Raw genomic sequence first — 25,516 nt, 5'->3', positions numbered from 1 at the left:
TGGTGAGCTAAAGTTCAGAAAGAAAAATATTACACAGCATCTAGAAAGCAGGGCAGATCCTTGGGTTCCTCCCTGCTTATGTTGCTGATGCTCAGTGGACCTGGAAGACAGCTGCTTCACTATGCAAGCTTTGGTACACAGACAAAGAATGGACCTGGTGAGAGTGCCCTCCAAACAAAGAAGCCTTTACTTGTTGGGGAACTGTGCAGTTCAGGGCTGATTGACTGCTTTCTGCCCTCTAGCATTTGATCATCCTGTTCCAGAGCAGTTTTGAAAGCTCTAGGTGGAAATGAGCGTGAAAGTGGCAATTAATGCCAGAAGCAACCTTGTCTGTGTGTTCACTATACTACTCCTGAAATCTTTAGACTGAAAACTATAATTTTGCTGATAAGTAGGCCTAGTGCTTGCTTTGTTGTGTGCTTTTCATAACTGCCAGCATTTCCTTGAGTTGTTTTTCCTTCAATATCATTTCTGAGTGAACTTTACTTTTCTGTCTCCACTTAATTAACATGGGAGCAGTGCTATCTGGATGTAGTTCTGACTCCTCCTGGATCTTTAAATTAGCTTACACCTTGTCAGCCCACCCAGGAGAGATGCTTCTGGCAAACAGGAAAATGGTGATTGAAGGAATTAAGCATTATGCCTCATTTCCACTCTGTGCTCAGATTTGCTTTGTTGACAGGCTTCTCAATAATGTTTGAAAGAGAGGCTTTATTATGTCCGTAAGATAAACTACTACTTCTGCCTATATCATGCTTTGTTTTTCTGTTTATCTGACATATAGATATCAAGTAATCAGAAGATGTGGCACAGTAAAAAATAATGATGACAGTAACATTTGAAATTCAAGCCATGATCAAAGCATAATTGGATGTTTTGGTTCTTCGCAACGTTATGATTTCTTTGTAGTTCTTTTTCTTCTTTTTCTCACTTCCTTTCCAGTGCCCTTGTTATAAAGTAATCTTTCTTTGTTGAGTTGTAAGGGCAAGAACACATGTGGGGTGAAATTGCTGTTAACTGACACACCAATGTCTGTATTTAGCCAAGGGGCTTTTTACTGCTTATATGCAAACTGACAGCTTCTAAAGTGAAGTCTGTGTAATGTATAAAAGCAAGGTACTTGCCTTCAGTTAAAATCTTAGGCTTTGGTACTGTGATCTTCATTAAACTGCACAATGAGCTGGAAGTTCCCACGAGGGGACCCAAGGTTACATTCATCCTTCAGCACCCAGTCAGCATTTCCAAGATCTCCTGATGATTGAGATAGCAGGTTAAAATCATAAATAAATCTTTTAAGTACTTGCACTGTTTTACGGCTTTCATCAACCAGAATAGAGAAGCTTGATGCAACCATGAGCAAGAACTGTAAGATGCAGTGCTCTGAGACACCAAGCTTCCCTCACTTGAACAGGACCTTCACTCACACTGGGCTGTGGACAGTCAAAATTTCACCCTTCGCTCTGTGAAATAAATTTATCTGAGTATGTGTGTATTTCTTTTTTCACAGTGACATTTCGGAGCAGAAGAGAATAATATATATAAATTTGACATTTGGCTTAATGGTCCCTCTTTCTGCTCACAGATAAATATAGATTGTAAATAAACCCAGAGAAGTGTTGAACAAAAATATTGATCTCTTGGAGGAGATGCTGACACACCACCCTTAGCGCTGCTTTGAGGTGCTGCAGATCTTATATCTTTCTTACCTGAGCAGTTACATCATTGTCCTGACTTTCTTATCCATGCAGTAGAATCATGTTATGTCCTCTAGCTTTAATCATGTACTATGGAGAGGCTGTGCAGTTCCATCTTCTCCACTGTGAACATTTAAGGGGTGTCTGGATGGCCACTGACAGCTTAGCAAATAGTGTTTGGGAAGCTGATAAAAAGTTCTGCTAGTTGTTTTTTTTTTTTGTATCAGGAAGGCTTGAATGGATGCATGTTTTGATATCAGATTACAAAAATCTTTATGATCCTCAATGTGCAATCTAAAATATATATTCACTCACTTCTGCATCTCAGTTTGTTTATTACTGTAGAGATTCTGTTTCTTGATAAAATGAACCTGACAAGAACAATCCGTTGATAAAAAGGTCTTTGTAGTGGTGCACTAGGCAAGACGGTTCAAGGTTTCAAACTGTGCACCTATAATTAGTGCTGGTAGGGATACATTAATTTGATGGGCTTCTCAGTTGTGTGATTCTTTGACATTCCTCTCCTGTGAGAGAAAATTGTGTGTGTCACTTTCTTTTTCCCTCCTCCTGTCAGGTACAGTATATTTTCACTTATCAAAGTGGGGACCCTCAGGATACAAGACAGGATAAAATTTTTAGCTACGTGACTAAGATAAATGAAGTAATTGGTCACAAAGGAAACAACTTGTAGATCCACATCTTTAACCATCTTCCGTGTGTAATTTTCTCTGTAATAGACCTGAGCTGTGGTTTTGTAATACAGTAGCATCACTGTGATTATGTCACTGTGTTTTGGACTTTATTTTGTTTGCAAGGAAGTAGACAGCCATGGTCTTACTGGGGAGTTTGTATAGGAGAACTGTTGCTGGAGAGTTTTATAAAAAATTATGCCTGGCAAGTGGTCAGTCTCAGGAAAGGCTGTGCCTGAAGTATAAAGTAGTTAAAAGAAACTGAACTACTAAGATGATGAGAAAAAAAGAGGAAAAAGAGAACTTTGGGCTTCCAGAAAGAAGAGGAGGAATATTAGCCAGTCGTATCTTGAGGAAAAAATACTAGAGGGACAGTCATGATGACAAATAGATCTGAAACAAATTGACATCTATACAATGAGATAAAAATGAGTTTGCGAAAACAGAAGGTATGCTTGAGTTTTTTTGCAAGCTACTGAGGACAGTGAAAGATGCTGTGGGGAATATACATTTATATCTTAACTCTGAGTTTAAGCAAGAAAATATTTACATTGGTTTTGGAGGTTGCTTATGAAATGGATGTCAGGCACTTTGAAGCAACTGTGGTTAAGTAAGTATGTTGTAAGAAGTGGATCCCTTTTCTGCTGTAGATTAATACCTCAATCCCACATAAACATAGCTTTTCAGTGGTGAAGGTAAGCACTGGGCATTGAAATTTGTGGAACATGACACTGCTGAAAAGTAAATATATATGTAGGTGTTCTTAGTACTGGAGACTGTGTATTTCAAGATCTATTCCATGATGTTGATGGAAATGAAATCTGTGGTATGTGGTGACTAATCTTCAATTCCACTCTCAACTGTTGCAGCATACCAGCAAGTAAATCAGTGCACTGGTTAGCCAATGCAAATGTAATATTCTCAGATTACCTTTGAAACCTAATCCTAAATTGCATTTAAAATGATTACTGCGAGCCTTATATATAGATATTAGATACCTAATATATAGATATTATAGATAGATAATTTTATATATATATATACTTTTTTTTCCCCCCGAGTTCTGTGAAAACAAATAGATAACTTAGTTTCCATCCTTGTTTCTGTGAAAACAGATATAATGTTGTCTTTCTCCTCCTTCTTTTCCACATAGCTACTTCCAAGGTACAATGAACATGTACCACTTCATAACAGTAATATTTGTAGTTTTGAATTATACCTTTCAATCATGTTACCTATGTGAGACTTCTGTTTGAACATATGGGAGAATAACCTACAAAGATTACTGTTGTTTTTTACATGACTTCCTTGTGCTGTTTGCTCAAGTTTCTCATCATCAATAACATCTGTGAAAAAATGAAAAGCAAATTGCAGGAGTTTGTTGTGGTCTAACCTGGCAGGTGGCAGCTCAGCTCCATAAAGTTGTTCGCTCACTCCCCATTTCTCAGCGGAATGTAGAACTCATGGGTTGAGATAAAACTATTTACTAAGATAGAAAAAAGGAAAAGGACAATCCTTATTGCTGTATATATATGTGTGTGTGTGTATAGCAAATAAAGCACAAGCAGTTGCTCACCACCACTGCCTGATGCCCAGCTAGCCATCATTGAGCAAAAGAGAGCAAGATAAACTTCCACTCCCTTCAAAACTCCTTCCACGTGTTGTCATGTGATATGGAATACCCCTTTGGCCACTTTAAGTTAACTGTCCTAATTATGTTCCCTCTTGGCTCCTTGGGCTCTTTGCTGTGAATAGCCTTGGCTCTATACAATGCTGCTTAGCAGCAGCTACAAAGACTGGTGTGTTATTAGCATTGTTTTTCTTCCTGAACCAAAACATGTTATCTTACCAGATACTTTGAAGAAAAGCAATTCCGTCCTAGCTGAAACCTAAACAAATTTATAACACTGATTTAGTAATTACCTTGTTTTTCTTTTATTTAATAACAGCCTTCATACTTTTAAGCAGGCTTGTGAGAAGAAGGTGTCTGAGTTGTGTAAAATACTTGATTCAATAATATTGAATTATACCATTGAATTATACCCCAGTCAACCAGACTGGAAAATACTTCGAACTCAATAACATAAAATTTGTGATCTGATTTTCATCATTCAGTAGCTTAAGAAGCAATGATAATGGTATTCTCCTTGGAAGTGTGACTAATAGAAATTCATATTGGTGAATAACCCTTCTTATACATAAACTTAATTGAAAACAAGGGAACGAGTTTCAGAAGTTTTTTTTTTTAGGTTTTTTTTGTTTTTTTTTTAGTGCTTTGCTCATTTCAGTAAATACCATAAATCTTCAGTCTTAGAACATGAAGTAAGAGGTTATTGCTTAAACACCTGTCTGTTGTATCATTTCAAAGATCATTGCTCACACACTGAATTGCACCTGGCTTTGCTAACAGTCATTGTAGGCAGCTTGTGGTACTTTTACTAAGGATTTCATAAAAAAAAAAGTTGAGGTGGGTCGTTGCTCAGGTAAATGGAATCTAGAGCCATTTGTGCTGTTCTTTGCCTGCTATTGCTCTAATCACCAGCTGGCACAACCTTCATTAAGTCCACATCTGCTTCCCCTCATCTACCAGCTCGGAAATGTGTATGTGACAAACTGCAATCCTAGATGCGAGGTTTAAACATGATGGCTTTTCAGTTTTAAAAGGAGGAGCATAATTTTTGTCCTGGCTGCAAGTTGGATGCTGTTAATGACATTTTCATGTGCTGTGCTCCTCTGGTCTACTTGGTCATGATCTATTTCTAAAGTATCAGACAGCCCCTGGGATACAAAGTCAGAAGAGCTTTTCAAATGAAATCAGCCATGCAACAAATTGTCATCTTTGATGCAGGCAATTACCCAGGACTCTTGTAAATGTCTTTCAAAGCATTTTCATATTCTTTACTTCCTTCTTTCAAACTAAAAGTAAATAAGAGATGGAAAGAGATAAGCTTGATTGGAAATAGTTTTTAGAAGGACAAATAATGCTCCTTTATTCCTCTCCACACTTTCTCCAGTTTTCTTCTGCTTGATGTAATCAGACACTTAGAAGAGATTTGTGTTTCATTGCCTTCATCCCCATGGTACAGATGTTTGTGACTAAAATGTAATTGGTGAAGTGGTCAGTGGGATGGCAAATTCTTATTTCTAATCCAAACAACCTCACATATTCTGTCAGGGATTTGAGGAATGCGGCTTCATTAAGTGGTTAGTAAATGGTGACTTTTACATGAAGCACAGAGAGCAAGTGTGAGAGAGATCTTAAATGAGAGATTAACGTAATCATATATGGCTTTCTAGTTTGTCACTGTGACAGAAAGCAGTGCTTTGTTGTATGTACTCCTAACGCTGGATTTTTTCATAGTAAGTCTTGAACTTGTATATCTGATGGGGGCATATTGAGTATTTTTTAATTTGAATAGAATCAGAGCTTTTGTTTCAAGCATCCTGAATTAAGTGTCAGGATGACCTGATACTAGAGACAAGTTCATAGTAGCTGCTAACATATTCTCCCAGTATTCTTCCTTTTCTTGTCAGTGAGTTTAAATAGAGAACCTTTGACATCTACAGCACCGTATCTGACTGCAAAGCAAGTGAGGGAGGCATGCAGTGTGACAGCTGAGCCCTCCAAGATCCTTCCTGGCGTTCTGCAGCATTTCTCTTCCAGGCCTGGAGTATGAATATAGAAAGCAAGTGTCAAGGATGACACCTACTTTATAATCTCTGTAAAGCAAGCCTTTTCGTAGAAGAATTTGTTGACAGTTCAGAAATTCAAAGTCAATTTCAGTTTTAGCTCGTATAGAAATAGATTTTTTTCTTCCACCTGATGTGATAATTGAAGACTACTAACTAGTCAGCATGTTAGTCCTTAACAAAGTACAGTAAATAAATACTGTCTGGAAATGTGAAGGACCTGTTAGATGAAAAGGTCTGTTAACAGCATTTGTTTCCTTATTTGTTGGAAATGTTCTTCAAGGTTTTTAATTGCTACTGATAGTACTTTATAAAGGCTACAGATGATTTGTCTGAAGATTGTTTTTAGAACTGAGGGGGTTTTTTTGTTTGTTTTTTATCATTCATAAAAACAGGAATAGGAAAATTATCTCAGAAGAAACGTATTTTTGTGGCACAAGTTGTCACAGGCTATTATGTGATAGTTGAAGTACATAAGTAGGCAGCTGCAGGAGAGCTGATCCTTCTCTAAAAGATGAAGCTCTCACTTGTGACCAATGCGGTGCATGGGTATGGTGGTGCCTCCTGCTAGGATTTCCATGTGTCTTATAGTTGTGCAGAGAAGTAATCATTAGAGACAGTGTTGTACAACATCTCAGTGAGAATGGCAGGATAGGACAGTAGGATTTGCGGAATGAAAAATACTGGAATAGAAATAGTCTGTGAGGCCATGCATTTCCCTGAGTGCAGTAAGAAAAACTGTGGGTACCAAGCATTCAGAGGGCTTATTTGGGCTTTTAAGTTGTTTCAGAGAGAAATAAGAGGAATAAAACTTTTGTAGAAAGACAAAGAGAAAATCTGATATTAGAAACAGAATGCCCATCAGATGTGCAAGTAGCATTTCCCTCACTTTGAGTCCTTTTATCAGTTCTTCTGAAGGAAAAAAAAAAAAAAAAAATAGAAAAAAGAGAAAAAAACAAAGGGTTGTATTAAGAGGAACTGAACAGGCATTGAAATAATGCACTGACAGAACAGTTCAGGCAGGAAGGGATCTCTGCTTGATTCAGCCCTGCTCACAGCAGTCCAACATCCACATTTCATCAGCTTACTGAGTCTCACGCCCAGCTGAGCTGCAAATATCTCCAAGGATGGAGATTTGACATTGCCTCTCAGCAGCCTGTTCCAGTGCTTTACCATTCTCCAAGTGAAAAGTATTTGCCTTTGGTTAGAGAAGGTAGGAACAAGATTCACTGAATAATCAATGATACAAAAAATCTGAATCAATTAACATCTACTTCTCACAAAGCATGAATGTGAAACCAAAATAAATTTTTCATCCAGAAAGTTTTAATTTTAAGGGATTCTTGTGGTGCATGATTACTCCAAGGAACTTATTGGCCCTGCAGTTTCTTCAACATCAAGAATGCAGTAAATCATGTGGCTAAGCATATGTTTGTAACTGTGAGCAAACCACTATATCTTGGGTGTTAGGAAAGACTTTACTTGTAAACAGGTTATATTCACTGAGCTTCCGTGCATCATACGCTGATTCATCTTGAACTGGCAAGTACTAGGACACCAAGCGTGACAGGCTAATGTGATACCTGATACGATATAGATATGCCTGATACGATCCACTGAACTTGAAAAGATGATTATTTTCTTTGAAACTGAGGAAGAAATTCTGCAGAAATCTTCCTTTCTATTATTTCTTGCTATGCTGGAGACTAAATTGAAACCATAACTCTATTGCATTTATTCTTCACTTTCATCTCAAAGTACAGATATCAAGTAAAACTCTGAGTATTTGTAGTCCATTCAGTCACAGAGAAGTGGATTTATATTACTTTTGGAGGAGGAGATGTTTTCTAGTTCCATTTGTTTTCAGCAGTTTCTATAGAGTTTTGTGTAAGAACATAAGAATGCAGCCGTGTCATATTGAATAATCCCTAGTAAGACCCTGCTCTCCATTACTCGGTCTCCAACGACGGTCAGTAGTAGTTGCCAAGGGTGGAGTGCCAGAACAAGGCAACTGAATGCTGATTCGGCTCAGATCTGTCTCCCAGGCTTTCAGTGATTAGCAGCTCAAGGATTTTTTGAGACAATGACACAGGTGCCTTGGCATTTGAGTACAAAATAGGGCGTGTATGTTCCATTCTTTGCAAGTTATCCTGTTGCCAGTGTTTGTTATATGGTTACCTGACTCCCAAAATGCTAAAAATATCTGGTGTATCATATACAAAAATCTTCTTTTGAAGATCATGTAGAACAACTTTTGTATCAAGAAACTTTTAAATGATGAGAGCGAGAACTTGATTGCAATGCACTACTGTAGATCTGACTCACAATATGTCTGTTTTATGGCTTTCGGGTAGGCAAGTTTGCAAAGTAAACCAGTAAACCTTTTTGATGCGCAATAACATTTCAGTAGTTAATGCTGTGCATATTAACCTTTACTGCTTCTGTGCAGACTTACAATAGGCGAGAGGGTAAGAAAAGACTGTAGTTGTTTATAAAATAGACCCTGCAGAGATAGATTCATTTTTACGGTGTATGTTTGTGCTGGCTGATGATGGGACTAGCAGTAAATCTTGAAGCATTTGCTTTAGTAGAAGATAAATTCATAGACTCTACAAATTCTCTTTTTTTGATGTCAGTCTTGTAGCTCCTACTCATAAAAGGGAGCATACATTATGTTTTCATGGAGCTACTTAATAGTCTTAATGATTTGCAATAAATACAATTGCATTCCATTGATATGTCTATTTAAAAAGATTTAAATTACATGTTGAAAATATGTTAGAAATGCTGTACTGGTAGGAAAAATGGTTAAAAGTATTTAGTTTAGCAGATGTATTAGCTGCATAGATCCAGCTTTGTTAGAGGGAAACAAACAGTGGAGGCTGTGGAAAGACACTGATGAGTCATTTAAGAAGAACTGTTTCTCATCGTAAAAATGGGATAGTACCTAGCCAGTGATAGAGTCTTCAGGTGCTGCAATGCCCTGTGGTGTTTTCTGCAATGTAGAAATACGTAATATTTATATGCTAAAAGCATACTCTACCCATGGCTTGTAGGCAGTGATATTGAGTTTAGTTTGCAAGGTCAGTGTGACTTTTGGATAACTGCAAATATCTGTAGATTTCATTTCTTTCTGTTGCATTGTTACAGGTAATGCATAGTAGGAAAACTAAAAACTAGGCAGAAGTAAAGTTTATGGATTAGTTCTACAGAGTTCTGCAAAAAAAAAAAAAAAAAAAAAAAAAAGATTTAGTAGCAAAAAAAATGCATTTGGAATCTTAGCAGTATCAGCATTTTGAAGTACCACAATGATGAATGTGGTACAATTTTATACCAATTGCAAGTGCTTCCAGCATATTCAACACCAGGTGTGGCAGAAGTATTTAAAATGCAAACTGAGTTGCTATTACACATTTCAACAGTAGCATGCCACAAATAAATCTCAAATATTTCACAATATTATTTTAGATGCTATCTTTATCTTTAACCTGTAGCACTAGAATCCTGAAACTCAGAACGCAACATGCTTCTACAAGCATCAGTTTCATGTGCAGTACAACATACAAAGCGTTTCTTTCCTCTGATCTTGCTGAGCAGGTGATGATACCAACAGTACTACCATTAGTAACTACTGGGATCCTGATACCACCTGTGAAACCTGAAATACTTTGCTAATTCTTTTTTTAGCCTATAATAAAAAAATGTTGTGTTTTTGTTTTTTTTTTTTTTTTGCTGTTCATTTTTGTATTCCGAAGAAATATGAAAATATGAAAGCGGCAGCAACAATTACTATATGCCATGTGCAGCACTGAGCAGAAGCGGAGCTGATCTAATCTCAGGAAGAACATCTCAGGAGCTGAATATCTTTGATGTCAGGACTGGGTTTATTTTAAATATCATCTGTCTCATTTTCTAAACAAACATATGCCCAGTCACTCATTTCTTATAGTGCCCGAACATGTACAAATGAGAAAAACACCAGTGTGTGTTGGGCTGGTGCCAGTCTCAGATCTTCTGTGCTAGGAGCTTATTTACACAGAAGCTGGAACCAGAAATCAAGCCTCACCACCACATGTCTCTGCAAGCCCTGCTTTGTGCGTGTTTTCCATCTGAAATAAACCTTTGCTCCCAGTCTGGCCTTGAAATAATCAACGATTGAAACTGCAATTGATAGAGTTATTTCAAGCACAGTACCATGAAGACAGCCCTTCCCTGGCTGCTGGCAGCTCCAGGAGGTGAGGTGTCCCCAGGAGGCAGCTCTGGGCCAGCTGCTGTGGAGACTCACTTCCACGCTGCCTCCCAAGCAAGGATCCACTCGTGCTGTGCTGCCTCTGCCCCAGAGATGTTTTGTTCCACCAGTGCTGCTGCCGTGCAAGGTCTCTCTCTTCATTTTCCACCCAGAAGATATGGCGTGTATAAACTATATTTTCATGCTGCAGGGCAGAATAGCAGCGGATAGAATAGGCGGAAGAATTTAAGCCAGCAGTGGCATGCTAATGCGTGCTCGAAAGTGGCCTGGCTCTGGTGAGCTCTTGTGGCTTAGTCCTCCCTTCCTAGCAAACTTCCAAAATAGCATTGCTGCTGTTTTTTTGTCCTTTGTTTGTATGACTATTCAGGGGCTTTCAATGCAACTTTATAATTAAGTTACATTCTAGAGCACTTGCATAAGTGTCCTGCTGGCATTGGGTTTTAATAAGTTGTAAGTAATCTTTTCTTTTTCATCTCTGAAGAGACTTAAATGACACTGCAGGAAATCCTCAACTGTAGCCTACAGCCACCTGTGCTCAGGTTCTGCAGCTCAGTGAGGTGAACTGCCTTTCTCTGCCATAGGCATCCTTGGGGAAAAGAACAGCAGCTGCAGGCTCACCTGGGCCTTGGGGATATCGTGCTTAGATGTGTCCCACAGATCCTGCTGCATTGCCTGTTCTCTGCTGGAAAACATTTGTGCCTTTCCTATCTCCTTTAAAACATAAATGTGTGAATGAGTCTGAAGATAGACATCCTATATTGCTTAATTTACCCTACAGAGGTTATTTTCCGTGAGATTCCTATCAACCCCGGTTTTCAGTAATTGACAGAAAAAGTGCTGACTGACATATTAACATTTCTAGATAATGAGATCTGTAGGGAAGTTTTAATCTTTGGAAGGTTCCGGATGAACTGTCAGTACTTTGATTAACTTTTTGTGTATCTACGTTAACCTTTGCTGATTTTATACAGTGTAATTGCAACACTGCACGACTCAGTTGTTGGAATAGTGTTCTGCCATATCCTGGTCTAGCTAGCCAGTGTATTGCATGCATGTCTTAATTTCTCTGCCTTTTGTACGTGTTTAGCAATTTGCTTTTTGAAGCTGACTTTTACATAAGGTTTTCCATGCTCATGTATATGCAAGCAAGTGTTCCAGTTGCAAAATGGAGCAATGAAGATTTTTTGTATTGCTGAGGATTTTTTGTTGTTGTTGCTGTTGTTGTTGTTGTTTGATTTGGTTCTTTTTTTTTTTTTTTTTTCCCCTCTTTTTCTGCTAGAAAAGAGTTGAGGCAAATTTCCCTTGCAACTTTTCCTTTTTCTGTTGCTTTCTCTTGAGTGCCAGTGAAATGGATGGGTTTTTGTGCTTCATTAACATTTTTACAAGGTCTCCCTTTAGACCAGTACCCATTTTCTAAATTGTACTTCTGTAGGGTTGGAAAAAATCATGGTAACCAGATGCAGTATTTGTCTCTGGCCTGGCAAAGTGTTAGATTTAACAAAAGAAGCTAATAGAAATGTTCAAATTGACCCTTCTCATCATTTGGACTTCTTGGAGCTCAATCAATCTCTCATTATTATCAGAGTTATTCACGCAGAGGCAGAAGTGCTAGTATTTCTCATAATCAGCCCTTGAGCCAGATGTAATTTGCAATTTTGCAGCATTGTATTTTGAAACAATAATGCATTAAAATGAACAGAGCAGGAATTAGAAGTATAGTTGTCACAAGAAGGCATTGAAGAGTGGCCATGGTTTAAACACTCTCTCAGCGTTCCTAGTGGACACTGGTAATTGGAAATACACAATACAGTATTATTAATACCTAACCTGCTCCACAGTTTTTAAAGTATTCTGTGCAGTGTATCAGATACTTTCTTCAGAGATCATAATGCACACTTTGTGTGCAAAATCCAATCTCTTAGCAAGAAGCTTTGTGGTTGGTAACTACTCTGATTTTTGAATACATGCAGAATATTGGAGTTATTGTCACAAAAGCAAACTTTAAAACAACCAGTTTGTCAAACTTCCCTTAAAATCTCATGTCCTGCCTCTGTGGGTGCTTCTACCACTAATGATTGTTAGCATAGTTGCACAGGCTGTCTCTTTCATACTTTATCCCTTCTGGGATGCCACAACCCACAGTTTAACAGGTTTTGGCTCACTACCAAGGCAGTGCATTACATGTAGTCAGTTTCAGTACACTGTGTTATTGCTTATTGAGTTTTGTTTCAGACATAGAATGGACAAATCTCTTCTTTGTTTGCTGGTTTGCTGATAATTTTAAATATTATTGTTGTAAAACTATCCCCACTTCCTTTGACCTTCTCAGCCTGTCTTTAAACTACATTTGTTTGAATTCATTGTTTGGTTTCTTTTTTTTTTTTTATTTTTTTTTTCTTATTTCTTGTGACTAATATTTACATCAGTTATTCTTATAAATAATAATTTCATTACACCTGTCAGTGGCTCCTGCTAGCTTTAGGCAACCATGGGAAGCAATGCAAGATTATCTTCTGTTATGAAATTTGCAAACAGATGGCCTCTCCTAAAAGAAATCTGTTTTTAAAAGTTCCACCATTTTATGCTGGAAGTAAATATTACAAATGCTTTAGTTGTGAAAAGAGAGAGCCTTGGTGTGAATAATATTCTGCCTGTTGTGTCATGCCTTTCAGGAAATGTTATCAAAACTGTTTATGAAAATAATTGAACGAAACCTCATGACATGTCTCTTGGTTTGGCATTATCCCCACTTTCTATGAAGTTGGGATACTGACTCACAAAGGCAGATTATTCCGCAATGGTTGGAAGCAGTCACCAGTCCCATATGTTGTTTCCATTGTGGGGACGTTGTTTCTCAGTGGCTAGTAGAGCTGTACAGGAGGTGTTGAGATGTATGTGCATTCCTGGCTGTTGGTTTTTAGTAGCCTTTGTTTGTTTGGCTCTACTGGAAACCCTGCCTGAACACCACTGAAACCTGTTTTTGATGTTTGGAAAGTGAGGCAGAGAACGCTGGGAGAAAATGTGTGACTGATATCACGGAAGAGAGTCACGTGCTTTCATAGTAGATGTGCACAGGGTGGCAGCTGCAGAGAGAGCTGATGGTTTGGATCACTGACCACTGGTTCTCCTGGTTTGTGTCTTCATTCATGCTTAGTACATGAGCTTGAAGGCAGGGTTTGCTGCTCCAAAGAAATATTAGTGTCTCTCTCAAGAGCTTTCCCCCTTCCATGAGCTTTTTGTAATACCTTTTCTTGATTCTGGAACCTGAGTTCCGCAGGAACCCTTCTGGCAAGGAGTTTCTGCTGATTGTTGCACCAGGAGAACTACTCTTTGATCAGGTTTAACGACAGCAAGGAAACCTGCTCCTGTATCCCAGTTCCCAACTCCCTTACATCAGTGTGTCTGTATCCTTTCGGGACAGTGATTCTGCTGTGTCATGCCAGCAGCTTCTGTCCTCCCTCCTAACACATGTGATTTTATCCACTAATTTGATTAGCTGAGAAAACTGGCTCTTTCTAGAAATAAACTGCAAATATGTAAGCATTTGCACTTAAAAGGCTATTTTAAAATCAGCACTTGCACAGTTTAGCTTCTTGAGTAAGGCTTATAAACGCTCAAGTCATCACTAGTCAGGGAGACTTTTGTTTGTGTTTTATGTTGAACTGTTTATCCTTATTAAATTCTATTTTAGCAGCAGAATGTGTGAGTATGTCACAATAATATTTTACAATATAAATCATCTGATTTTGCTGACACAGAATGGTGAAAAAGAGTACAGAAGTCACTGCAAAATTCTGTGAGTAGCATTAGGTTGTGCGTGTGTGAATACAGTGAGGAAAAGAACATGCGTTGGAGACAGATCTGATAGACTAGCAGAAGACACCATTTGCTAATTTTTAATGGTAGTCTTTTTTTTCAGTTACAGACATAATGCTGAAATTCTGGCTCAATAATTTTTTTTTGTGTTTTTCTCATTAATCAACTAATGCATGTTTCTTCTATAGCTCTGTATTCTAATGAAATATGTGGATGATTTGGCAGACGGCAATGATCTCATCAGTAACGCATTGGAGTAAAATCCATTTAGCAGATTTTATGTACGTTATTTTTTGTTATATGAAGGATTCTGGTATAACTTCTTGTAAACTGAAGCTACTTTTGAGAAAAGTTATGAATGTGGAATTTTCATTGCTACCATCCATACATCCTCCTTCCTTCATTTCTTCAATCTATGTATTTATTTATGAATAATTGTTTACAAGTGTATTATCCATGTGTGTACTTTATATATATTGAAAATAATGTGGCATCTTGATGTAGCTTGAGCTTGTTCTTTACATGTTCTGCTGTGCCACAAGCAGCTTCCTCCTCTGGGTAGTCTTGCAAGGTTCATTTGCACTGATACATTGACCCAAAGCCATTGGAGGCACAGAGTCTTTCTGCTGAGTGCAATAGGAGTTGGGTGAGGCCACCTCCTCATTGATGATGGTCATTCCAGCAAGCAAGCTTGAAATTAAGCCTACTAGGGCCTGACAGAGAGGTCCATGTATGCATTTGGATTTGATTAGATTACCCACAGAGTTCATGAAATTTCCTATTTTAGGGTCAAGCTTCATAGGTCTGTGTTTTTGTCTTTTTATTATCAGCGGTACAACAGGGCCTGAGGATAGTCCTCTGCTCTAATATGGCTTGACTATTATATTCTAGGGATCATACTTTTTAAAAATGGCCCACTCCTATTTTTGAATTTCTTCACTTATTATCATTTCTATTGTTGGCTGAATTTGAGGATTAAGTTTGTGGATCTGTGAATATGACTTTGAGCATTTACACTTATCTTGAAACTTTCTCTAACCCTTAATGTAAAAGGAGAATTAAGAAGCTATAAATTAAGTAGAACCCTGGAGTATCTTGGCAATTAGAGTGAACAAGATTTCAGCTGCTCTCTTTCATCAATTTCTCACACTCTTGGATAGACAGGGTATTTTTAATTTATGACTTGTATTTCAATTAGTCATAGAAGATTTTTCTGGAACTTCTTGCTTATTCAGTTACAGAATAAAATTAAACTATGTTTTAGTTATTATTTTTTAAAGCTAATCTTTGTTTAGCTGTGCTGTAAATAGGGTTTAGATGAGAGAACTGAATAAATCAGTAAACAAGTGAGATGTTGTTACTATATTTAAAATTATTGCAACTGTTATAAGACTATTACTTAACCGTACACGCATGTGCCCTGAAGGATATATTAAGCCATGTCTATCAAATAATGTATTTATCAGTAGATAATTAAAAAAAAATATATCTTGTGCTTGAAGTACATTTTCATGGTGATCTTTATTTTCCACTATAAGTAATAATGTTCTGTGCTCTGATTCCAAGTGTTCAGACTGGTGGAATTGGTGGCTGCAGGTGATGTAGCTCTAGCTTCAGCATCAGGACTTCTTTTGTCATAGATATGTGAAACAATAGCATGTGCAGCTTGACTGCTCTTGCTTGTGCACCATGGGGTGACCTGTGTCTGTGCCCTGGTATTCCATGTGCTGATTTAAGGTAGGGCTTCTATAGCTCACCAGCTTTTTGGCAGAAAATGGCTGGAGCTTGAAATTTGGTTCTCACGATTGTCTGTATGTCAGTGTCACATATGCTCCTTTTTCTGCACTGTTTTTTTTTTATTAATTCTGACAGTAGTTCATGTCTTTTTGGTGGGTTTTCTTTTAATGCTGTCCTCCTTTTTGCTAATGCATGATGCATTGTTTCTGCACAGGTTCTGAGCAGTGCAGTCCTCCTGTTCACTAAAAGAAAAGGTCATTTTAGAGTTGCATGTGAGAAAACTGTTGCAAGTATTGCAGCAGCCAGCCTTACATCAATGAGAATGGGAGCAACACAGGTTCAGACAAGGGCCTGAACATCGCCAGGTGCTCAGGCACGTACTACCCAGCTGTGTTCAGAGAGAGGCCATGTTCTTGCGGAAGTTTGATGTCTCTCTGACACAGGACAAATGGGTGCGATTACTGTTTTACAATGGAGAGATTGTTAGCAACTGGAACGCGTCCTCCTCTGGAACGCGTTCAGAGGAGGGCTACGAAGCTGGTGAGGGGTCTGGAGCACAGGCCTTATGAGTAGCGGCTGAGGGAGCTAGGATTGTTCAGCCTGGAGAAGAGGAGGCTCAGGGGAGACCTTATTGCTCTCTATAACTTCCTGAAGAGAGGCTGTAGTGAGCTGGGGGTCAGCCTTTTCTCTCATGTAGACAGTGAAAGAACTAGAGGGAATGGTTCCAAGCTGCGGCAAGGGAGATTCAGGATGGACATTAGGAAATATTACTTCTCGGAAAGGGTAGTCAGGCATTGGAATGCACTGCCCAAGGAGGTGGCGGAGTCACCGGCCATGGGAGTGTTCAAGAAACATTTGGATGTTGTTTTGAGGGATATGATTTAGCTGGGAAGTATTGGTAATGGTTGGACTGGGTGATCTTCTAGGTCTTTTCCAACCTTGATAGTTCTGTGAACTGCATTCTGTGAGTTTCTAGCCTTCGGTTGCTATCGTGAAGTGAGCAGTTGCTTCATGGGCTAGCTGTTATGCTGGTGTACCAGGATATTCAAGATATGTATTATGGAAGAAATAGTACTGGCAGCAGTAGAATTCCAAAGTTTCCCTGGGTGACATATGGGGCGTTGATCCTAATTCCATTTTCCTTTCCTTTTGAATAGATGAACCATAAAGAAATAACCTTTCCCAGTGAAGCAAGAACTGGTTGGTTGCAGGGAATGCAAAACTCATGTTAATAATCATAGGACAAGTCACAGCACATGCCACTTGCACCTTTAATGAGGTGAAACTTTTACATACTTAAGCCTGCTCTTTTCCCTGGGCCAACGCATTCAAGCTGAGATGTTTAAAGGCCAGGAGTAAACCTGGGGAGGTGGCTCACATTTTTCTTTGTTTGATTCATGCATCTACACAAGGGAAGGGCAGGGGTTCACTGTGGGCTGTGAGGGCATAGGGTGACTGTATGATATGCATTTGGTGTGCTTGAAAGGATATTGCATAGATTGCTTGCATTTCAGACATCTAGATACCCTTATTTTGGCTTCTAAGTGTCCTGTTTCATCTGATATTTATAAATCAGAGTAGAAAACATGAGGATACTGGAAGAACTTGTGATTTTGAGTAGCTTCACACCAGCCTAATCATCAGAGTACACTGAGTGCTGTACAGTTGAGTGCTTAACAGCTTGCTTTAATTGTGTGCCTTAGCATTGCTGTACGTTGCTCTTCCGTAGTTAAAAACTTGGCTGGAGCATGGATTGTAAATAATTTGTAAATGTCGTCTGTTATAAATTTGGTGAAGAAGGATGCTGATTTGGGCTGTGGGCTTCATTATGGCTGTAAATTGTACATCGTGAGGAAAACACTTTTAGTAGAAATAAATATCAAACACACAGTTAATGAGAGCAATCTTAGCAAAAGCTCTGAGTGTCATTGGGAGCAGGGAGTATTTACAGAAATATAAGGTTGGATCTGGGTACATTTATGTGTGTATGTATGTATCTTCACAGTTCTTTTAAACACCTTTCTTAAGTGTTGCTGGAGCCTGAAAAATTGTTTCGTTTGTTTGTCTGCTGCTTCTCCTTTTGTACGCTGAAGCTTAACAGAGATGTGAGACATGCGATCTCAGAGGAAAAGAGAAGTCTTAAACTTGTAAAATTTTGTTTTGCACAGAGGTGTTGCTAAAAGTCTGCAGAAATGCTTAGAGTCAGAATTGCTTAGGGCAGCGTGCTTCCAAAACCATTCTGCAGCTCTGAGACATACAAGTGTGGTGCAGAACAACCTGTGCAGGTGATGCTATTAAAGACATGGAGCCACAATCAGGGAGGGGGGAGGATGGCATTGATTGCTCTGGGTCTGAGGGTAGGGACAGTGCAGTTAATGTTGCTGAACTTATTACAGGCAGTGGTGATTATGGCAGATATATCACTTCTGCGGGTGACAAAGTCCAGAGAAGGCAACTTTCCAAGACCACTGCAGTTCATATTCTACCAGGCTGTCCACTGCTGGGATGACCACAGAGCTTGTCAGAGATTGGCACTGGAGAGTCTCCTGTCAGAGTGGTGAAATATGGCCACCCTTTGAAATACCTGGGAAAGGACCAGCAACATCTTCTTGAAACTCTGTTGGGAATATCCTCAAGGGCAGAAGATGATCAGAATGTGTCCTGAAAGAGAAGAAGGGTTGTTGCCTCAGATTGCTCACAAGCCAAAGCAAACTGAACCCTCTGCCTCTGTTGAAGCACAGCATGCGTGGCTTGTTCTGGATCTGGAAACTCAAACCATCAATTTTTGCTAGGTTTGCATTACATGTTAATGTGAGAACTGCTCGGCCCACAATCATTGCTTACAAGGATTATTAGAAAAAGACTGTGTATTTTATTTTATTTTTTTAATAGGGTATTGATTTCAATAAATTTCTGCTGCTACAATTAATTGATTTTTCGTGATAGAAATGCTATTTTGCTGTCCAAATCTAATAGATAGTAACAGAGATCCAGTTTATATATATATATATATGAATATATATATTATTTTAACCACTATCACATTTTCAAAATCACACTGGCTATTCCAGAAGTTGGTTCTTTTACTTTACCTGACATTTGAATGAAACAAGGAAGGGCAGCAGGGAAAAGCAAACACGAGCATCACAGAGATGCTGTGCCACAGCACTACATATGTTGCGCATCTCCTGCAGCCCCACATCTTCTGTCAGTCAGAGCCCTGCCACCCCAGCACTCCTTGTGCGTCAGGGTAAAATGGCTCTGTTCCACTGTTTGTCTGCCAAGGTTTTGCTCCTCTCTTGGCTAGAGAATTTAGGGCTATTTTAAATTAACTGTTATTCGTTGTATAGGGTAAGACATCCAGAAGTTGACTGGAATCTCTTTTGTCATATATGTAACTGTTTTGTATAATAGCTTTGACTACCCTTTAATAAATAGGAGATGTTTTTAAAAAAAAAAAATGTGGTGGTATTTCTAGTCACTGAATTTAAGTATGTCAGTTTTATGCATAACACGTCGTAAAAACAGAGATTTCACTTTATGTAGTATTTTGTGTTTCTTAACCCTATCATGTCCTCTGCCGTTCATTTTTCAGATAATTATTAATGAACAACTTTAGTTTTCATATGCCTGAATTACTTTGGAAGCGAGCAGTCTGGAACTGTGGAAAACAGCCATGCACTTTACAGTTTGTGTACATGCTCCTACACTGCACATTTGTTGGTTGTTTTTGTTGTTGCTTTTTAGCAGCTGCTCTAAGATCCACATACGTGGTTACTCAGTATAATGTTCTCTCTTCACTCGGTGGTCAGAAATGAATCTTTCTGCAGGTTCCTTCACTGTGCAGTATGTCTTCAGCCCACACAATGGCTTTGTACTGGTGTGAACAGGAACAAGAAGGAAAATACTATCAATGCCTGGTGGACTCTAAATATTGTAAACAGTGTATTTTCAAGGGCCAGAAGAAAGTTTTAAGAACTCTGTGTTTTATTTCACTGATTGTAAGCATTCTAGTTACTGGACATTGCGTATTTCAGTGCTTGCTTTTGTCTTTTGCTATGGGCTTTTGTGTGCAAAGTGTCACAACTCTCAATACATGAAGTAAAATTCTTTCTGAGTTTAGTGTGATAAATTATGCCATTTTTAATAGGTAAGTATTATAAGAAGATACTATGTAACAGATATGTGTTATCCTTTCAGCCTTAAATAGAGAGAAAATGGCCATCTAGTCTGAGGCTATGTCTAGACTTTGGATTTCTCTGTACAAAAATCAGTCCTTTCAAAGTTGATCTGAAATGCCTAACAAATACACAAATTTTCATCCTAATAATAACTAAATATCTCAAATGTCAGACCATGCTCTGCCTGAGTCTAAAAAAAAATCCAACGGAATGTGCAAATATGGAAGAAACCTAAAATACTTGAAATGTTGCCAGTTGTGGGGTAAGAGATGGAGGGCAAACATTGGGCTGGCAATGTCTGGGACAGCCAGGCCAGTGCCAGCCCTCTGCCCTTGTTCATTGCATGGAACACACTTGGGGAAAAAGAGTCATGAGTATCAATGTCTAAAAAGCCCTTAGAGCCTTGGTGCTGGAAAAGAATAAATTTCTATTTTGGATGGTGTCCACTGTGTGGTGAAACTGCTTTTGTGGGGAGGTTTGGGTGGTGGTGCTGCTTATTGGGCAATCATTGGACATACGGGTGTCTGTCTTTTGCAGTTCATTTGTGAAAACTTCCACTTGATGTAAACTACATTTGCATTCTTTGGCAGTGACAGTGTTGAGAAATTTCTGAAACACTGCTTGACCTTGTATTCAAGAACCGCGGCCTGGTCAGAAATAAGGAATGAGAAGCTATCCCTTTCTTGTTTTGTTGTGTTCTTTAGGGAGGAATTCTATAAGATTTTACAAGGAGTGAAGAAAAAAAATAAAATAAAAAGCAGAACAACAATAAAAACAAACAACAACAAAACAAAAAAACAGACACAACAAAAACCAAAACAAGCAACAACAGAAAAAGCTCACCAACAAAAGCAGCCTAAAAGTATTACAGATTGTGATTCTGAGGTCTTTGCATTTTCCCTTGCTGGGTTTTCAAGAAGCCTTTCTTGGAGGATTCTTTTTGTCACAGGAAAAGGAAAATACAGTTGTGTTCATTTCACAAGTTAGATTCTTTTTTTGTGTGTTATTAACAGGTTTGGCAAACATCGCAAAGATGACAAGAGTGAGAAAACTGGTAAAATAAAAGTGCAGGAAGCTCTTACTTCAGAAGAGGAGAGAATACGAATGAAGCAAGAACAGGAGAGGTAGACTTCAGTATTTGCTTAAACCTTGATAGAGAGTTTGTTTTTTAAACTAAATAACTGAAGTTCAATTTTCACTGATGAAATTTCCCAAATGTTGATATGTTTATATACTTTAAATAACAAGACAAACTGGATTTATTTTGGAAATTAGTATTTTGGACGTTGGCTGAAATAAGCATCTTTTGTAGGCCCAGGCTCCTTTCTATATTGAGGAGACTCAAGTAATAATATGAAATAGGTTCTTTACACTTTCTAAAACTGATTTTATTGACTTTTTCAGAAAAGAAATATTTATATAGAGTGAAGTATGTTTCATATTTTTCGTCAAATTCTTGCATATCTAGTTTATTCACTGATTTAGAAACAACCTAAGAATTATAATTATCAGTGTATTGGTCACTGGAGTTCAGTCTATTTATGTCATGCAGTCTGTTTATGAAATGATATGTATATTAAACTGCTAATTGTAAAAATGAGTGGTGAGTACCTCTATTTTTCCTTGTCAGCTTCTCTTAACATTAAAGCCTATTTAATATATGTTTATATGCTCTTCTTGATACTTCCAATCTATTTTTCATCCTGTCTTTTGTAGCCCAAGTTATGTGGGGGCCTAGGCTAATATCTCATATAAATTTAGCTAAAATCTTGGGAATCTGTGGTCATAAATGAACTAGTATTCAGGGATGTGTTTGGAAAGGAGTCCCCTTTGAAAAGAAAGCTTCTCAATGAGGAGACAAACAGACTACAAAGCTTGAATGCTGTCTGGATTCAGGCATGTTTAGCAGTGAAAGCGAACAATGAGTAGAGATGATTTATTTAAAAATGATGCTGTAACTCAGCTGTAGCAGGAAGTATGAAAGAAAATGTTGTTGACCTTATACAGGAGGTGTAAATAGTTAGCCATGATGGCCCCCTTTACCACATCTCTATGCAGCTTTGTGTTCAGTAGATAAGAACAGGAATTTACAGATGATGGTATCATCATTATAGTATCTGTTGTATAGTCTCATCAGTTCAGTGTAAAACAGTTCGCTTTCAGTTGTTTTAAGGGCTGAGGAATTTGCATTGCAGTTAAAGCAGGCTGTACATCTATGAGTTACTGAAGATCAACTTGTTAAACTGTAGAAACTTTATTGTGTGTGACCATCTGTTTGAATTACATTATGGGATTTTTTTTATTTTTTTATTTTTTTTGCTTTTTAACATATAATCTTGTATAAATGTATATTAAAAGTTATTCATGTCTTTCTCCATCCATTTTGACAGTAGAGAGTGGCTGGATCACAGTGTTTTTACTTGTCAGTTTGTTTGTTTTTTTTCTCTCTTTTAACAAAAAATGAAACAGGTCACTAAATCTGTTCCTGTTTTTTAGAGTAATAGGCTTTCAGATTAAATTGAAAGGGGAAATACTGGAAATGAAGGAAATAATTGACTTTGGAGATAAGTGTGTTTGTGCAATCAACTTTCCCTTACCCACGGACAGACCACCTAATTTCTGCATAGGCTTGTATTGAGAGTGCAGAGATACTGAAAGCTGCCTCAATAGCTCCAGGCAGCTCAGGGCTAGAGAGGGGATATCCATATAGTTCATACTGCTGTTCATAGTGCTGATCTCTGGTTTAATGCACTCTGCTGAACCTAAGATTGCCAAGCACTTGGGGCTTGTTAGCAGCAGTAGGTCCCCAGCTAATCAGCCACGTACATTTATGGAGAGAAGGAAGAGTGAGTTAGTTATTTTGAATTAGTAATGTTTTTTCTTTCTTCATTCTTCTTTCTCTGTCTCTCTGTGTCTCTCTGTCTCTCTCAGTAAGAATGGTGAGAGTATAGACTGTCCATGTGATGATTTAAGAGAGGTTGCAATAGTCACGCTGGGTACCAAGGTAGAATTATGAAATTATTTGTATAGTTCCCCATGCATGGAGCAAATTCCTAATCCCTGTCCATTGAGTTATGCTAACCATTTCGAATCTTTCCTGGAATCTCACTCCTTGTTTGTTTTAAAGCAATTTATGTCTTCACTGAACCTGCAGAAAATGCATGTGCCAGAACTTCATAACAGCTTGATGTTATCATAACATAGGTCCTCCTCCTGTTATTCTCCTTCCCTAACTGTGTACTTGCTCTCCTTTGTGTTATGTCTATAAGAGAATGCAAGTTCTTTGGGGGTAGTGGCATGTACAACTAATAAAAGATAATAAAATAGCAACCAAATGTGTGAGGTTCTTCCTTATGTTTCTGAAAAATTCAGATGTTGATTTGATCCATAGAGACCTTAAATATTTGTGCAGTTAGATTTCAGAGAGTTGCCTTCTGATCCTGTAAAATAATGCTGTTAAGCACAAGCTATTCATGGATAATACTCTTGCAAATTAATTGAACAATCCCTCAAAATGCTTATGATTAGACAGTGAAACATTACTGTCTATATAAGTGTTGGTTCGTAATGGCTGCTATTTTAACTTTGTTTTCTATGGGTTTTTCTCCCTCGGTGTTTTTAGCGGTGTAATTCAGTTGCTATGTTTTACTTGGTATTTGATGCTATATACCTCTATAATGATGCAATACTTTGGGGAAATAGTCTGGATTTAATGAATTTACTGTGTTTGAGAGGCTTGGAAGAAAAATCCTTAGAGAGTCAAAGAACAAGTGAATGGTCAATTAAAAAAATCAATCATGCCCACAATTTTATAAAATTATTATGCTTTGACTTGATAATTTTAATAGTACTGTGCTTACAGGAGTATTTTCTTTAGTCATAAAAATGTGTTCATATTGATTATGAGAAAAATAAGCAAATTGATGTTCTTCAATTTACTGTGATTAAAATTAGTAAAATTGCCTCGTGTAAATATATTATTAGTAATAATGTTTTATTACTGAGCAAATCTCTTCTATGTATGGTGTGTATTTACTGAAAATTAAAAAAAAAAAAAAAAGAATTTTAAAGAGAGAAGGAAATTATCTAGACAAGAACACAGACAGCATTCAACAAAATAGAATACTGGAACAATTAGAAGTGACATCTGAGAAGAACGCTCAACAGTCTTTCCAAATTTGCCCTGAGATACTTGCTACTTATAAAGTCATAGAATTGTTTTTGGCTCCAAAAAAAACCAACAAACTGTAGATTCTTGAGGAATTTGGATACAATGTGAATTGAATTACCTCTATTCTTGTGCCAAATCACAACCATTTTATATAAATGCTAACTAGGAGCCACTCTTTGTCATGCTGCACCTCTGGACCGCTAAAATTGAATAGCATTGAGATGCTATATTGGATTTGTTAGACTGGGAGAACAGCCCTGGACCCTTCTTAGTTTTATTATGGGAGGTGCTCTGCCTTTTCTAGTTTCCTGATGAATCTGTAGTTTCTTCTTAATACTTATAGTCAAACTTACAGATAAATAGGGGAGACTTAAAACCAGGTTCTGAAACTTTTGTCAATGACGACTGGAATTAGAGTTTCAACCCAATTAGCCTTCATATGGATGGTCACCTTCTGCTGTCCTACTGGATCTAAGCCCTCAGAAGCCCACTGTATAAACTGTCTGCATCTGACCTTTGAGAATCTCCCAGGCCAGGGTTTTCTCACTAGCCAGCATGACCATGGGGTATCCCACAGATTGCCCCGGAATGTTTTCTGGTTCCTTCAAGACAGTACAGTCTCTTTCTTTGGAGACTGGAAGGCAGAAGTTTTCAGAAACCCACTGCTTAGTTTTGTCTTCTTGTTTTGGTTGATTACTCATGCTGGTGAGACATTTTTCTAAGAGCAGGTTTTCACCCTTGCATTTTGCTTTGCATTTATTTTCTTCTCTGTTTTTGGTGCAGCAGAAATCTTTAGCAGATCAAAAACGTTTGCCAGTGCACTGCCTCTCCTCAGCACCAAGATGTGCTGTTCCGGTCACCTGCATGGCACAGCCCATGCCTGCTGCATCTGTCTTCAGTCCTGGGAGTCTTCTAGCAGTGGAAACACTCCCCAGCCCAAACCATTTTACTCTTTGTGGTCAGGTAGTTGGTAACAGAGGAACAAAATAAATGTGCTTCTTTGTGAAGTTTTCAACATGTTCATCTGTATCCAGCATGGTTCACTGCTAGGTAATGGTTAAAAAGATGAAAGCAGCAATTCTAGTATAATCTTATGGTTCGAAGTATGTGATCCCAGCTATGGCTGAATAGTGCTGATTCTGTAATCTGCCTCTAGAGTCAATTCTTCCTCTGGAAAGAACAGCCTATAGGATATTTTCTGTTTGGTTAATACACTGACTTAATAGCTTTACTCATGTTCTATAAATCTGTTACCATACACAGGTATTTTAATCCTAGTTTTGTATTCT

The 25,516-nt window shown here is 38.1% G+C and overlaps 1 protein-coding gene across 34 annotated transcripts in view; it reads left to right on the top strand.

Moving 5' to 3' along the window:
- Nucleotides 1-25,516, top strand: part of PARD3 (par-3 family cell polarity regulator) — a 424,727-nt gene that overhangs the window by 285,487 nt on the left and 113,724 nt on the right. For 20 of the 34 annotated variants that reach the window (XM_085538900.1, XM_085538891.1, XM_085538899.1 and 17 more), the window contains one exon: nucleotides 21,070-21,180. The exons of 7 other annotated variants lie outside the window; for them this stretch is intronic. In XM_085538900.1, coding sequence (XP_085395026.1) covers nucleotides 21,070-21,180 — 111 coding nt within the window. Of the gene's footprint in view, nucleotides 1-18,271; nucleotides 19,337-21,069; nucleotides 21,181-22,987; nucleotides 23,061-25,516 lie in introns of those variants that run through there. 7 more of the 34 variants (XR_014943142.1, XR_014943141.1, XR_014943139.1 and 4 more) reach the window with 2 other exon arrangements.

Source organism: Coturnix japonica, chromosome 2, assembly GCF_054131305.1.
Source record: "Coturnix japonica strain WE chromosome 2, WE-NBRP24, whole genome shotgun sequence".
Lineage (NCBI taxonomy): Eukaryota > Metazoa > Chordata > Aves > Galliformes > Phasianidae > Coturnix > Coturnix japonica.
The sequence above is the reverse complement of the archived record's forward strand: the minus strand, read 5'-3'. Positions and strand labels throughout refer to the sequence as shown.